The following is a 16,228-nucleotide window of genomic DNA, read 5'->3' on the forward strand; positions in this document are numbered from 1 at the left end:
GGAAGATGTGTGTCCCCATTCTTTCCTCCCAGAAATGCTTCGGGTCAGCAGATTGCTCTGTCAGAGTGCAGTTGTATCATCATCCTTCGGCAGTACAAAAGCTACTAGCGAGTGCTTGGTTCTGAAAGCCAGTGGGCATGCTTGGTTTGCTGAGCATTACCTTTATTTTGCGGTGGGTCTGCTTAACGTGTAATATTTAAGTACGTATCATATTGCTTCTGCTGAGGCTGAGTGGGATGTCGATGTCAAGACATCTTTGGTTAACACCCAGTCGATCTGAAAAGCAGGGCAAAGCAATACAGAGCCCTGCGAGACGTCTCACTTGTCAAAGTGACAAATTGCCCTTTCTGATTCAAAGGACCAGCTTGCATGGCAGAGCTAAGTAGCTACTGGAGAAAGGGGAGGAGAGCATGGGAAAAATACCCTATTTGTTTAGGCCTTCCCCAGTGTTTTTTGTTGTTTGTTGCCCTGAGTTTGAAGGTCTTTGTTTTCCTTAGTCTAAAACAACTTCTCAGCAGGTTGAGAGGAGCAAGGCCTCTGGGACTCTGCCTCTCCCACTTTTCGTTCTTATAAACTGTTTACAATCTCCCTCAGTTTCCTAGCTTTGTATGGAAAAGTTCAGTGGGTCAGCTTTCCCTTTAGCTTCATCCATCATTCCAGTCAATTAGAAATAGTTGAGGGCCAATTGCCCGGTCTTCCATTAACTGAGACACTTCAGATTGTTTAAAATAGCATAAAAGCCCTCTTTGTTGACCGTTGGGCAGGCTCTGTGGATTTCCCCGTTGACGGGCAGTTACCGCGTGGCTGAACAGAACCCCAGTGTCCCTGGCAGTATTTGAGGGATGACTATTACTACTACAGGCCTTGTCTGCGTTTTGATTCCTTCTCCTTCACCTCCGCCTCTCGCTTTCCCTGAAAGGTGCGATGCCTTCAGATGGTGAATTACCATGCCTGCTTGCGAAAAAAGCTGCTTTGTGGCTTTTCAAAACTTCTGTAGTAAAGGGTGTTTTTTTTTTCCAGTTGCTGAAAAGTTTCTTTTTAACCTTGGTGCTTTAAAAGCTCTCGGCATTATTTGTTAGTTGCTTGTCGTGTGTGTTTCTAAAGGACAAAGGAAGTGTGTAAGTGTTCAGGAAACAGCCAGGGCATTGTGGTGTGCGGCTGAGTTCATTCTGGTACCCCATGCCAGGACAGCCTGCTTTCATTTAGGGCTAACATTTTCCTTATGTTCAGAACTGCCCAGCCTCAGGGTAGGGCTTGTGTGAGAGCTCCAGCAGAGCGCTGGAAGCTCGTCATAGGTTAACGTGTTTGGGTTGACACTGAAGTGAACTGATATGTATAAAAATATTACATTTTGTTTCCCGTGACATTTAACCAGAGAAGTAGGCTTACCGAGAGGAGATTGGTTTATCTGTAGCAATGTAGATATTTATGTATTCTCATCTTGAAACCCTTGTCCATCTTGCAAACTCTTTCTGATGCCACACACTGCTTTGGTTTCAGTATGGCCTAGTCCATGCACTTCTTGTTGTTCTGGAGTCATTTTGCCCGAGTGGTGTGTTATCGTTTGATCCCAGCTGTACTGCAGTATTTCCCCTGATTGTGAAGTCTGGATAGCTGCGACTGAGCAGCTGTGCTTGGGGCTGATGGCCTGGACCTTGCTGTGTCTTTTGGAACTGGAGGAAAGCAGTTTGTGGCCACCTTGAATATAAGGAGGTGCCCTGTCGTAGTAGTGCTAGCATGTGAGGGCTTACCTGTTTCTCTGCCTGCTCATCACTTTTGGATCGTGCTTCTGGAAATGTCCCCTCTGTGGCTGCCTCCCAGATGATAGAGGCTCAGTGATGTGCATGTGCTAGTGAGCTTGGATTGCAGCTCATGCTACTGAGAAGCAGAAGAAGCTCTCTGGACAGCAGGGATTTGGGGTCTTGGATAAGAGAAAAGGGAGCTTGACAGGTCAGGGGAATGTGATGATGATCAGATTTGAGAGTCTTCAGCTGCTGGGGAGCTGGATCTTGTACTGGAGAAAGGTCTGCCACAAATGCACCAAGCAAGCTCCACCAGTGACTTTCTTGCTCTTTGATGTCCTTCTGGGTTACCAACCTGATGTATCTTCCTCAAACAAGGAACATACAGGCTTGTTGGACTGATGTGTTTCTAGAGACCTGCATTTTTTTCCTCCTTCTTTCTCCTCCACATGCTTTCAGCAAATAACAGCCTGAGGACGTGTCTGAGCTAGAAGGGCAGACCTAGGTTGGAAGGAGACCAGTGGGGCAGAACATCAACCCGAGATTTGAGTCTGACAAAATTGATGTTTGTTTGCTTTGTACTTGTAAATTATCTCATGCTTTGCAGAAATTGAAGCCTTAATAAGTAATTTAAACAAAGTATGAGAAGGGGAGGAGAGAGAAAATCCCTATTTGCTGTAATTAGCGCTCTTGTTCAATGCCATTAATTATACCCAGCCTTCTAATGTTCTTCACAGGAGTTGATACACTTGAGCTTTGTCTGTGCCGGGATCAAGTGAGGACGAGTATGTCCACTGATGTAGAATCCAGCCTTTGTGCTTTGCAAAACCCTTCAAATTTGGTATCTAGCAGTAGCCTGGAGTAAGCAGTAGCCTGAATAGCCTGCATTGCAGTCTGCTGAACAAAGGATGTGTCTGGGAGAATGATGATTCGATGTACATGTTTTCCGTGGTTTTGAAGAGGGACTGTTTTAGTGGAAGTAATAATCTACTGCAATTTTATATTATTGCCAGGCTGTTTTAAATTGTTTCATAGGCAGAGAATAAAGAACTTTGTTTACTGTTTTAAAGTAGGATGTCTGATCCTCCTAGGGGAGGTTATTCTTTTATTAAGAAAGATATAAAATAGCTGCTTTGATGGAAATACAAGTCTAGGAATTGAGATGGTGATGATTATAGAAGCTGTAGCGTTCTAATGCAAAATAAGCCCTAGGAGGTATGTGCCCTAAATGGCAAATCACTCTGTTTTTTAACAAAACAGGAATTACTTATTATTTTGATTCTTGCTTATTTTACAAGGTCTTTAGCTATTTCATCTGCACTTAACTTTTACAGGCTGGGGATAAATTGATTGTTGCTGTTGTTTTGCTTTTTAAATAGCTTGGCGTTTTTAAAGCATGCTGGAGATGGTAGCACAGATCAACAGCATCGGATTCATTTGGTACTCAGAAAAGGCAGAGGGAAAAGCTGTGACTACTGATATCCTATGCACTAGCTGAATTAGAATCTGTTCTTATAACCTGGTGTTGTCTTGTGATCTTCCTGGAAGGAGCCAAAGTTCATTATTTCAAGAAGACCTCACAGCTAATGCATATTAATTTCTGGGAGGTAGCAACTTGCCATGTGTTTGTTTATTGCAGGAGGTGTCCTGCAGCCATTTTACAGGGGCAGTGGGATCCCTCGGGGCCCTGAGGATACTGATAGACCTTCGTGGCCCTGACCAACCTCAGGTGGGCTTCCACCCACGTTCCCAGCCCAGAGGCCTGGGCCCTGTGCCCTCAGTCCTGTGGCTGGCCACAAGCCCAGCTGATCCAGACCCTGACCTACAGCCTGCCTTCCTGGCCTGACCTCATGCCTGCCTCGTCATCATGGACTTGCCTGGTTATCACTGGGAACCCCATCTTGTTTGACTGGAGGGACTTGGCCACTGTGGTGGGGAAAGAGGAGTTGCCATCTTGCTTTTTGCTTGGAAAGCTGTTCCAAGCTGGAATTACCTACCTTTAGCAGGCAGGGAATTACCGATAGGATTATTCATTGGGAGTGTCATATTCCAGCTCTATCTGGTAACTTGTGTTTAAGTTTGAATAATTAGGCTCAACTGCCAAATGTTTGGAATCTGAGATGCTGAGATGTATTTAGCAAGAGCGTCCTAGATACTGCCTTAGAAGCCGAGCACAGAGGAAGGTGGTTGAAAGGGGTGATGTGTCCCAGTTTCTGCAATTTGTGATGACCTAAAATCCATAATGATGGAAACTAAAAACAGATAACAACATCTTTGCATCTTTTCTCTGTTAGTGCTAGCTTGTGACAACTACAAGTTAACAATGTGGAGAAAATACTGGTTTGGGAGATCAAAGAACCACCTCCTTAAACTGATTCAGGGAAGAGTAAACTGGATGATACTCTGTCCTCTTTGCGCATTGCGCTCCTCAGTAGCTCATGTAGTAAGAAAGAAAAGACAAGAAAATGCGGTCTGGTTAGTTGTCTGTGTTGGGATATTCACCTCGAACTTGGTAAGCTTTTATTCTGTCTGATGCTTAGGACAGGCTATTGCTAACAATTCTCTCTCCTGCAGACCTGTACTGTATCTGTACCTGGATCTTTATTTTAGGAGCAGCCACATGATAGAAACTGGCTTGGCATTCATTTGAAGTCAATATGCTCTAGTTTGCAATTTGCTCATGTTTAAGTGCCCAGCTTTAAAGGTTTGCTTTGCCTACAGGCAGTCTGAATACAAAGGGATGCTATTTTTTTCATAAAGTAAAAGTTTTACAAAAACACAAAGAACAAGATACTTGATTCCACCTTCCATCTCCTCAGATTTATTATTGCAAAGCAGAGTTTGCCTCTGAAGAATCCAGAGAAGGAAGAAATGTGAGTTCATGCAGTCGTCTCGAGGTGCAGGTAGAAATGAGCGAGATGGGTGAGATGTGTCTATGCACGTACATGTGTGAGAGGAGCGAGCAAGTTGCACCTTGAATCAGTTCTGGCATTTGATGCCACAGAGATGACAAGGAGGTTTACAGGGACGAGATGTAATGGAATTAATCTGTTGGTGTAACTAGTGTCTTTGATGTTGGCCAGACTGCTTGTGTGAAGATGTGTGGAAGTTCTGAGTCTTCACTGTGCTGCAATATTGTGTAAATTCTTCTGTTTAAAGGGAAGCTCTGCTGCGGAGTGGGGAAAACTGAATTGCAGTTGGAATTTATTATCTTTGAGGAAAAACATGAAGGAATTCATGTATTTGTCGCAGGAGCTAGTTTTCCTCCTGAAGTTTTAGGCAAAAGACACCATCTGACATCTGAACTGTACCATAACTGAAGATGTGCTGAATCTTTTATCAGCTGTAACAATGAAGTACTGCAGACCGAAAGGGGTGATTTTCATTAGGATTTCAAAAGCCTTATTCTGTTGATAAATTCTGTAGCCTGAGTTACTTTGTGATTTCAATAAAATGAGAGCAATGCCTGCTTATATCACCTCTGGTGGTCTAGCACGTGCTACCTTTGAAGGCTGTCCTTGTTGCTTTTTGACTGAGATGATTGCTGAAGGCTTATTGTCATGGTCTTGGTTAATATTAGTACTTACCTGAAAATGAAAGCAGCTGCCTTACTAGAGCCCACATTCCAGAACGTCAGAATACAACTGTAGATAAAGGAGACTGAGCAAGGGCATCTTGGCTTGTTTCAAAGGAAATTATAGATCGCACAGGAATTAAATGACAAGTTTTCCCCGTGGAGCTTAATGAGACCTCAGTACCCTGTTCCTGCTCACTGGTAAAAAGTCACTTGGAAGGATAATGTCCTTCAGAGCTTACACTAAACCACGGCACAGCAAAAAGGGCAATCCTAAAATTCATCATCAGGATGAAATACAATTTTTCTAAATAACGTTTTGCAAAATAAAATCTTGTAGTTCATGGTGATGAGGCTTCTCACAAGTACAGGGTATTTAAACCTTGAGGTGATTGGATTTGATTCCCACATGGCAACAGTTTCATCCCAATCATTTTGTTTTTCTGTGATGTGAAAACATATACTGAATTTGCCCATGGTGTTTTCTTTAGAAAAAGTGTATTAACTTTGCAAGTTAAGGCCCTGTGTCATTCTTCTCCATTAAAAGAAATAAAAAAAAAAAAAAGTGTGTGTGTATATATATGTTCCTTAATAAAGGCTCCTCTTTGTATGCCTGTTTGACAAGATGAGCAAAGCTTTCTTTGGCTTTGAGGCTTGTGTAGCCTGATAGCTTCAGGAATTATAATGAAATGAACAGTCTGCCATTTCATTTCACATAGTTGAGGATTCATAATGCCGGAGAAAAGTCTTATTTCTCAGTATGTAAGCCAGGTCTTTATTGGCCACTTGCTGTGAAACTTCTAAAATACATTCATATACCAAAGGGGAGCTTCTCTGATTTCTGTGCTGAGACACACAATTGCATAAGAAAAAGGAAAGTTCAGACGTTTGTGCTGGCGAGAAGCAGAAACATTCTCTTTGGGCAGTATTCCTGCGAGAACTGGCCTTTGATCTAGTTTCATTCTGTTTAGTGTTTCTGTGTGTTGTCTATCTGTTACAAGTTTTAAACGAGCTTACAGCCGGTTAGATCTTACCCCCTTGGCGAAGGGAGGATGTCAGAAGGGTGGCATTGCACGTAATGCAGCTGTTAATCTCTAGCTGTCCCTTTTAGATTATCATTGCTGTGGACAGTTTGAGACAGGTGTCAGTTTAATGGTATGTACTGATGCTTTATAGTCTTCTGTAGTCTGCAACTGAGTGGATTTTATTAAATGGAAATAAACTTTTAACGATGTGTAAGATAAACTGCTTGGAAACCCAGTGGTCCTGTTTGCTGCAGAACAGAATGAATGTTTTTCTGGGCAGAAATTCCACTTCTCCTAGAGTGGGCATCGAAGAGGAAGCTTAAAGCAGGCTTAAATATAAGGCAGTAGTCTGTTAGTCTGTAATAGCTTGCCTATATGAAGTTCATTGTAGCTGCTTCACATGATTTCCATTTACTGAGCTGAGCCCAGTCATACCAGCGTAGTTACAGCATGTTTTTCTGAGGCAGTAAATTATTCTTTTCTCTGAATCTCTATTTGCAAGTTGTTGAGTAGAGTGTGTTATTCAGTTGAAAGAGCTGAAATCAATAAAATATTTATACCGTGATGGTAGAAGTGAAAAATTCATTTTATTTTATTTTGGCTTTTTGCCTGTTTCTTTAGGAACAAAGCCCCAGTAACCAGACATCAATTGCAATGATGCAAGAACCTCAGGAAATGGTGGAAGAAACAGTTACTGTGGAGGAAGACCCAGGCACTCCTACTTCCCATGTGTCAATTGTCACTTCTGAAGATGGAACCACAAGGAGAACTGAAACCAAGGTGAGAGGTTAATAACCAATGAAGAAAATGGGAAACCACCACCTAATCACAAAATAAAAATAGCAGGGAGTAGCACGAGTGGTGAGAATCGTGCTATTTTGACCCTCAGTGATTTTTTGAGTGTGTTCCCTTTGCCAGCAAAGCTGAGATAAAGTTGTTTTTCAGTTTTGTCTCTATGTCCAGATTGCTCCCAATTGGTTGTGCTGATACAGGTGTACACGGAGCTGCAAACTGAGCAGCAAAAATTATCTGGGTTAACCAAACAGAAACACTGGCACCCATTCCCAGACTGCTCTTTTAAGGTTCAGTTTGTTTTATTGACACAATTCACAGAATTGCTCTGCAAACACGTACAGTGATGTGAGAATTAGATGAGATAGAAGGGCTTGGAATAAAAGACTTTTGCAGCTGAGGAGTATGTGCTTGGAAGCATGTCTTCAAATTAGTTATAATCTGTAACAACAATATGCAATTATGCTTTTGTCCTTTAGAACAAGAAGCATCCTATTTAAATGAAGCCACAACATTTACATTCTGCAACAATACGGTGAATGGGAGTTTACTCCTGATGAGTAGGGAATGTTCTCAAGCAACCTGTACCTCAGGTTCCGCTGGATTACAGACGCTGCAAGTTGTCTTTTCCTGATGTCTTTTCGCTCCCTTCTCTAGGCTTTGTGTAAGATAATTTTGCAGTCTCTGATGAGCAGGTGCTGCATGTTCATGGTTGTATTGCATGCTGTTGGTACAGTTTTTGGAACAGTAATATGACTTGACGTTTGGGTCTTGAGTTGAGCTGACCTCTTTGTTAGGTTTTGGTCTTGTGAAAGATCAAGGGTGATTCCTTTTTTAAAAAACTTGTAAACAGCAGTGATTTAAAAAAAGGCTGTCCAGCTGCTTCCTATGTCAGAAGGAGTTAAATAGAGGTTGGTGCATATATCAGTGTTTATTTTTACTGACATTCCAGAATTGCAGTCCTCTAAGGTTTGCAGAGGACATTGGAGTCGCAGGTTAGAGTGAAGGAGCATTAGTTTCCTGAGATCACAGGGCCTGCATGCATTGGTATAAACTGAGTATCTGCTTTAAAATTTGTTAGTTAAAAGATAGATTTAACTGGCCTATTTTCTCCTCCTTAGAAGGAAATGAAGGTCTTAAAAAGTAAAACCTAAAAAGCAACAAAACCCATTTTGATTAGTTCTTCAAATAATCTACTGTATTTCATTTGTGACTTACTTGACAGAAACGCCGTTTTGTTTTTTTCTCTTGGCAACAACTGTTTACAGGAAGGAAGTGATAAAATTACAGTGATGATGGACACCTTTTTATATGGACTAACAGTAGTGCATATTTTTAGGACAAAGTGCAGCTATGTGAAGGAATAAAATGATAGCTATGACTATACAAATAGAGTAGAGGCCATGTAGCAGTCCCTAGATAACGGAACTACACGGAATGAAATAGTTTGTCTGAAATAGTCACACCGCTGATAAATCTGCATGTTTGTCATAACAGACAAGGTGTGTTCTTCTCCTGTGTGGCACAGCTGTTGTTTTACCATCTGCCCACAGAAAAGGGCAGTGGCAGCTCCAAAAAAGGCATTATGTCTGCATGTGGGGAAAAACAGTAAAAAGAACAGCTCTACAACTGCTGTTCCATTTCAGAGCAATGTTTTCCTGCTACTCTAGTTCATTCCAGGCACTGAGACGCATTAATAACAGGGGGAGGGAGGGTGCACAGTTGTCAGATTCTGGTTTTATGTTGTTTCAAATAATTCCACTGATTTCTACTTACATACTACCTGGAGGTGTGTCATAGTATTTCATTAGTCTCTTTAGCAACTCTTTAATAAATAAATAAAGAAAAATCCAGCTGTTGAGAAAGTGGCTCTGAAATGTCTAAACGCAGGCCGGCATAGCCCTAACTGTTGAAAGAAACACTGGGTCTTTGCTGAGGTTGTTGCTGTCTCTGAGTGGTTTTGTTTTGACTTTTCCTTATTGTGATAATATGGTGTAAATTTAACAGCACTTAGAGATGAATCCGAGGTCAGATTTTTTGTGTTTTTTTTTTTTCTTTAATCACATTGGTTTCAACTTATGTTTTGTTTTGGTAGTGAATGTGAAAATGAAAACTGTTGTCATTGGAATTCCATAGCATTGGTTAAGTGTCCTGCAGTTAATTGGCATTGACTTCCTATCACTTCTAATAGGTATCATCATGGTGCTTTTATAGGTCATCCTATTACACGTGAGTGCCTTACGGAGAAAATGAAGCTTCCTAGTACCTTTTGTGTGGTGGCAAAATTCTGACCTTGTTGCTCAGATGAGGACAGCGAAGGAGAGTTGCTGTGGGATGCGAGATGCAAATGTGTCCCCTGGGCATGCAGCGTGCTGCAGGAGCACTGGTCCTCCTCTTGACTAATGGCTGCAGATGGGGCTATAGTTGAGGTGTTTGACTTGATCAGTACTGTCCCGGTGCTCTGCTGCAAGTGCATGAGTACTTGAGCAATTTTAATCTCCCTGGGCGAGTGCTTCCTCTCTGTAGACAAGCACACTAATCAGTACATACCCTACTAACTGTTGGTTTGGACCTACAGAATTTGACTACCTAGAAACTGGCTATCTCAGATCAATTGCCACTCGATGGCAACAATAAAATACTACTTCAAGGCAAGAATGTCACCTCTCTTAGTTTAGAATCTGCCTGGTAGAACAATCCAATACAATTCTGCCTTTTAAGATTTATTTCAGGATTGTTCATTTGTATGGCTGTATACATAATGGCTTTGGGTAATGAGTGGCACAAGTTGCAGCATGTGCCTACTGGCAGGAGTAGGGCTGGAAGCTGTGGTAGTGCTGATGCCAGGGGACTGTCCCCATGTCCTGGCTGTGATGGGTTTGCTGGCTTTGCACGTGGTTTGCACATCTCAAAGGGGTGTGCTGCTGCCTGGAGAGAGTGGGAATTGTATTGTCAGTGGGCTCGTTTTAATGAGTTCTTTAGTGATGCTCCCGCTAGTAGGTTCTTTTAAAACTACTGTTTGGCATCTCTCTGCCTGTTCCCTCCTAGATTTAAAAAAAAAAAAAAAAAAAGGGGGGGGGGGGGGGGAGTAAAAAAAAAAAAGAAAAAAACACCATAAATCTAGCCTTGCTTTTGTTGTCTGTGCCTTTAATTTTTGTAAAGGAACAGCATCTTCTGTGGAATCCTAACATCTATTTACAGTAACAATCTAATCCCTTACTTAATAAGGGTAATAGTTAAATTTGGGATAGTCACACTGTGTTTGTTCAATGTTAGGAGGTTAAGTTTATGTTCAGCTTTTTTTTTTTTTTTTTTTTTTTGAGCAAAAAAAAAAAGCAAGTTAGCACAACATACAAATAAAGGTTTTTATGCTCTGTTTCATTTGCTCAGGGCTTCCTTGGAGAAGGCCTTAGAACCTCTCCTTGTTACCTCTGTAACCAGACGGTTTTTCTGGACAGTGCCAGTCACGTTTTCCAACCCTACTTGTCTTAAAAAGCAAGACAAGTTGCTTTCTCAGTCAAAATAACACAGGTCATGTTTTTAAGAGATGAAGAGACCAAAGGAGTTTTCCAAAGGTGTACTTTCTTGTTACATAGCTTATATGTGCATTAGTCAACCCTCTGTGTATTTTTGGACACATCAAAAGAAAACTGTTTTTGCTGTGTTGTACAACTCGCTAGCTTGCTGGAGAGTGATGTCTACGAAATTATTGCACTGGAACTGGAGCATAGCAAAAGCTATAAAAGTGGATGCTCCTGTATGCTGCTGTTCCTTGTTTTCTTTTATAAATCTCTCCCTCTCCCCTTTCCTTTCCCTTCCTCTCTCCCCCTCCCCTCCAAGCCCTTCTGTATAGAGGTTATTCTTGCCAATAATACATTAAGTAAACAACCTCAACGCAGAAACATTGACAGTTTGGTGTGCTTTTCCCCCACATCTCTGATGATGCCTGTAGCAGTGAAGCAGGAAGAAGGCATAATAGAATTTAATATTTGACATATTTTAAATAGAGAACATCTGCCTTCTCAAAAATGAGATATCTGAGTAATTTTCCCCAAACTGTTATTATCTTAGTACTGTGCTGGCTAAGTCCCTACATAACATTCCCTGCACAAAAAAAAAATTATCAGATAATGCTTCATTTCAGCTTTATAATCTCTCTGGAAGCCAAATACCTATCGTGCTAAACCAGTGAAAGTCACCTTGGGGACAGGACTACCACTTTTCAACAGTAGGCTGGAATGCTGCCATGTGTCAGAGGAAACCTGTTTGTAAGTGAAGAGAATGGAGTAAAACAAACTAGATTTCTGTGTTTATGTTAATGCTTGCTTTTTTTTTTTTTCTTTCTTCAGGCACCTTTTATTTTTGTCTTTGTTGAAATGCTGAAAGATTTGAGAGATCTAGGTCACTTCTCTTCATCGAAAGTGATGTTTTATGATGACAAACTGTGAAATCAATCTGTATACAAAGCTCTTTTATTTCCAGTCCATCCATTTGCTTTGTGCTCTCTAATACTCACAAAGTCCAGGTCTTTCCCTACAGTGATTCCTGCTGCTATCCCTTCCTAGCACCAGTGACTGGGAAGTGCTTGTGGCTTCAACTCCTCGGTTGCGTTGGTGCCAGTTACCCTGGGATGCAGGTCTTTGAAACTTTGCAGAAAATTCAGGGGGAGTTAGATAATGGAGCAGGAATGGATTTCAGCTGAAGTTGAGGGCCCTTTGAAAATGTGAAACATTAAGCTTAAAATTAAAGGGGAGAAATTTGAGCTGTTGTTTTGAAAACCTGTGGGGTGAGTTCTTACATAGCATTTAATAGAAAGGTAATAGCTTCAGCCTGCTTGAGCTGATTATTTTTTACAGTCCATAGTTCAAAAATAAGCTCTCAGAAATGTCAGAATGCTTTTATCCTTGCACATTCTTTCTCATCTGTTTTTGTTTTATGACATAGTCTCAACAAATTTTTTAGCCCTGTCAGCTTTTATAAAGTACTTAGTTAATCAAAAAAAAAAAAAAGAAAGAAAAGGAAAGGAAAAAAATGTGGGGGACAAAGCAAAACTGAAAAACAAAAGCTCTCAGTAACAAGATGGAAGGCAGGAATTAGGAGTAGTTGTTAAGTTGACAGCAACTGCCTGTGAAAGCAGGCTTCCATTGAAATCTCAGTACTGTCTTTTCTCCACTGTCTGAGCACTGTGCACTTTGATAAACCTTCTTGTACCAGCTAGACATGCATCCAGTAAGTCCAGTCACTATTTTCCCATCACTTGAAGAAAAATAGAAGGATAAAAGACAGAAAAATGCCAAAGCTGCTTCAAATGTGTGAATATTTCCTTTGTGTTTTGTTGGCAAATGGCTTTCCAGAGATGGAACTAATGACTAACGTTATCACGGAGCTCATAGGGTAATTACCGAACAGGATAATTGCAGTGTGGGGTTGGAAGAGAACAATGGCAAGGTCAGGAAACCTGCAGTGTGGTTATATTCCTGTTTGGGGGGCAGGTGAGTGTGTTGACAGCACCCACATGCCGTCCCTTTAGAAGACAGATGATTGCTTTAGGATTTTGGCTCCAGAGGGCCTGAATAAGTTGGTATGTTGGAACTTCTTTTTTTTCTTTTTTTCTTTTTTTTTCTGTGGCTGAAACCTTAATATAATTTACAGGAAATACACAACTACAAATATATTTCAAGCGTATTCAAATAACCTCTTCCTAGAGAAGCAGTTTGAAGCTCTTGTCTGGTAATCTGTGGGATTGTGGCAGTGAAGCAATTGAGCACCCTTTGATTTGTAATCAGGCTAAAAACCTCTCTAAATGGATTTTCTTTAGATAAACAGAGGAAGTCAAATTGCAGTACCTCTGAGTAACTTGTATCTCTGAATTGTTCATTAGAACGTATCTGCGGTGCAGAGTTCATGCTAATAAATCTTTGTGGAGATCGGGCGCATCTGCGGGATCAGGTGTCTCGCAGATAAGGCACTGCTGGGACTCCCGTTTGGAACAGCTTCGTTTTCTCTGGCTAATGCATCAGTATTAGGAAACCACAAAAATGTTGGGAGGGAAGATTACTGTGCTGTCAGCTATTCAAGAGTGCCTCTGTCCTTTTAAGAAATATAAATGAAACATTCCCTTGAGCTGAGTTTCCTGAAATAAAGGTTTATTGTTTTTTTTTTTTTGCTTGGAAGCCTAATAAATGGACCTTCCTCTGTGTGCTGGCTAATTGCTTCCAAAAAGCTTCCCTCTATTGTCCTGTAGGCAACAACGTCTGTTTATCAGGTGATAAATCTTCTGTTTCGATGCCTGCCCCTGAGAAATGAGGCGTAGTGCAAATACTCCTTGTCTCTCAAAGTAGGAAGACTCGCTTTGATTCCCCCACCGTAACACCTGTAGCATTATTGAATGCTTTGATGCTAGGAGAAACGTGTACCTTAATGCTTGAGTGAAATGTTCCTTTTTATCTGTCTGACAAGGGGTTTTGGTTTTGCTGTTTCTTTCTGCTTAGGGGCAGCATTCAGCAAACAGTAGAGGTGAAGCTGTGCTAATGGTGTAAACTTGTTCTCCCCCGTGTGTCGGCTGATGCTGCGTCTTTTTGGCTAGCACAGATGTGGAAAACTTGTCTATGCTCAGAGATGAAAATGAAGCAAATTGGGAAAAAAATGCAACTGAATCTCCTGCATTCTGTATTGGTGATAGACATCTCTGTACTCTGTAGAGCACCAGAGCATGGTGAAGTTGTCCCAATTGCCATTAAATGTAATGGTGAAGTCACAAATTGTGTAGGAACTGTTCTTCAGAAAGTTATCATTTTCTACTTCATCATCTTTTGTGTATGTGTACTGAATTCTTGTAGTCAGTTGTCCTTCCCACGGTGTTTCTGTGCTGTTTTACCCCATTCTGTTTGACAGTGAGAGTGATTCTCCACAAAAGTAAATGGGCAAAAATGCCTAAGTGTCCATACTGGCAGGAGAAGTGGTGGCTGAAGACACGCAGCAGTGTGGCTCCTCTGCACAGCCCGTGTCCGAGGATCTTGCAGGTCAAAGCTTATTGCTTCTCTTGTGCTGTTGCCGCAACCATACTGTAGTAAATTAGGTGTCTTGCCTTGTCTGATCTAGAAAATTTTGTGAAAAGTTGCCTGACCAACTATACGTGTACTGCACCACGTGTCTTGAAAAGAGGAACTCGGAATTAGATTTAGGATATCTGGCTTCTGCTGAATAGTGCTGAAAGAAAGAGCTTTGTGAGGATACGCGAGCCCTCTTCTTGGCATTGAGAGAGCTACTTTTTTGTTCTTTACTGTGCAAAAGTATCGATTTCTGATTCATCAAAGTGTAGAAATGCTACCTGACTTCCTGTTATTCAGGTTACTGCTCCCCCAGTTCAAGAATGCTGAGTCCCAGCACTTAGTGTCCATTTTTTTCAGGGCTTTGCAAAACTTGCATATTTCAGGCCTGAGAAATGTTGCTTTTTCTACTGTTAGAAGATCACTTCTGAGCACACTGCTTTGAATGCAACTTTTGTTTCAAACTCAGTAGGAGAACACTGAGCTGTATTCCACTTGTTTATGTCCACATTACAAAGAGCCACTGTAAGCTGTCCCAAATCTTTTTTGTCTTTTAAATGCTGTCTAGCTTTATAAATGCCATGACAGCCGTCATGCTGATGCTGAATGGAAAGTTGGAGTATTGTGCACAGGTAATAAGCAAAAAACACTGTTGGATGCTGTCACAAAACAAATTCTTGTTTCTAGCTTTTAATTCCGTTATTTTAGTTATTATAACATGTGCCTTTAGTTCAAAAGGGATATTTGGAGGGCTGGAAACTAGCATCTTTCTTGAAGTTTACTTGGTAAGGAAATCCTTTTGGGATTAAGAGGAAGATGTTCAGCTGTGGCCCAAATTAGGTGATAAGATAAAATAAGATTATGTTGGTACCTGGCTATGCTTTATTCAACATCATGGTGCTGCTTAATTATGCTGCTGGTGGAGAGCCATTTGTGCTGCTTGCACTATTGCAGGATTTCATCGATTCATTAGGCTGAAGTATCATTTGCTAATGAAGAAAAGAAATACTGCTTGGGTGAAATTATTGTTTAGGATTTCTGTGGGAAACCATCTGGCTAGAGGACGTGTCTGGAGCTGCTTCAAGAGATGTACCCTAATTATTTTGTTTAGCAGCAGTTTGGCTAATCTGGTGCCAGTCTGTAGGTGTAAATCAGAGGCACAGGTCTAGGTATCGACATGGGCTTCAGGCCCAGGGAGCAGTTGGGAATCCCTGCAGTAGTCACTGTTTCTCTTGATGGACACATTTCACTCTGCGGCTTCTGTGAAGAAAAGTCAGTTATGTATGCTCATTTCTCTGTATAATGCTTGCTTTAGAAACCCAAAGTAACGGTCAGTAATTGTGTTGTGTGTTCCCCTCCTGTGCATAATCCACTCTGGTGTGTTCACTCTCCCTCTCATCTTTGTGATGTGCTTTACAAAGGACACAAAGTCAGCATTTTCTTGACGTAACCATGCTTATACATAAAGGTAACTTTATAAGTCAGGGTAACCAAGGGTAGCTTGGCTCCTGCTGGATTTCTTGTTCTCCCTAAAGCAGCTTTTGCTGGTCGCTGTGGAAGACAGTACAGAAGTCGGTGGACTCCACGTATCAAGCAAAACAGAAATTTCTTTGGTAGCTTGTAAATAGCAGTGGCTTTTGTCCAGAGCCGTCTTACGCAGATTACCAGACTTTTCCCATGAAGGGCAGAATGCTCTTGGAAGCTCTCGAGGAGTCTTTGTTTCTTACCCTTTAGCAAGAAATCCCGAACACAGTGCCCTCCGGACACTTCATTTACAGCTGTTGTCAGTTATGTGATCTAGTCTGGTTCTGTCTGTTGAAACATGCTTCACAGAAAAAAGAGATAAAGATGTATTTGGGGTCAGGTTTTTTGTTAATATTTTAAATAATCTTGTCTAGGCCAGTATGTTTAAGGTAACTACAGTTGCAAGAGCTGCGTGGAGCTCGTGTTTGTTGTTCAGCTGTGTTGGTTTCAAGACTCTCAGCACCAAACTAATGGAGTGACACCAACAACTTTTTGGGTTTGTATGACAGTGGTTGGATGTGA

General features: G+C 41.3%; 1 protein-coding gene across 2 annotated transcripts in view; it reads left to right on the plus strand.

Moving 5' to 3' along the window:
• The window catches only part of ARVCF (ARVCF delta catenin family member), a 146,146-nt gene that overhangs the window by 49,931 nt on the left and 79,987 nt on the right, over nucleotides 1-16,228 (plus strand). For both annotated transcript variants that reach the window (XM_084297219.1, XM_084297220.1), the window contains one exon: nucleotides 6,963-7,121. In XM_084297219.1, coding sequence (XP_084153345.1) covers nucleotides 6,963-7,121 — 159 coding nt within the window. The remainder of the gene's footprint in view (nucleotides 1-6,962; nucleotides 7,122-16,228) is intronic.

This window comes from Netta rufina (genome assembly GCF_964035555.1).
Source record: "Netta rufina genome assembly, chromosome: 17".
NCBI lineage: Eukaryota > Metazoa > Chordata > Aves > Anseriformes > Anatidae > Netta > Netta rufina.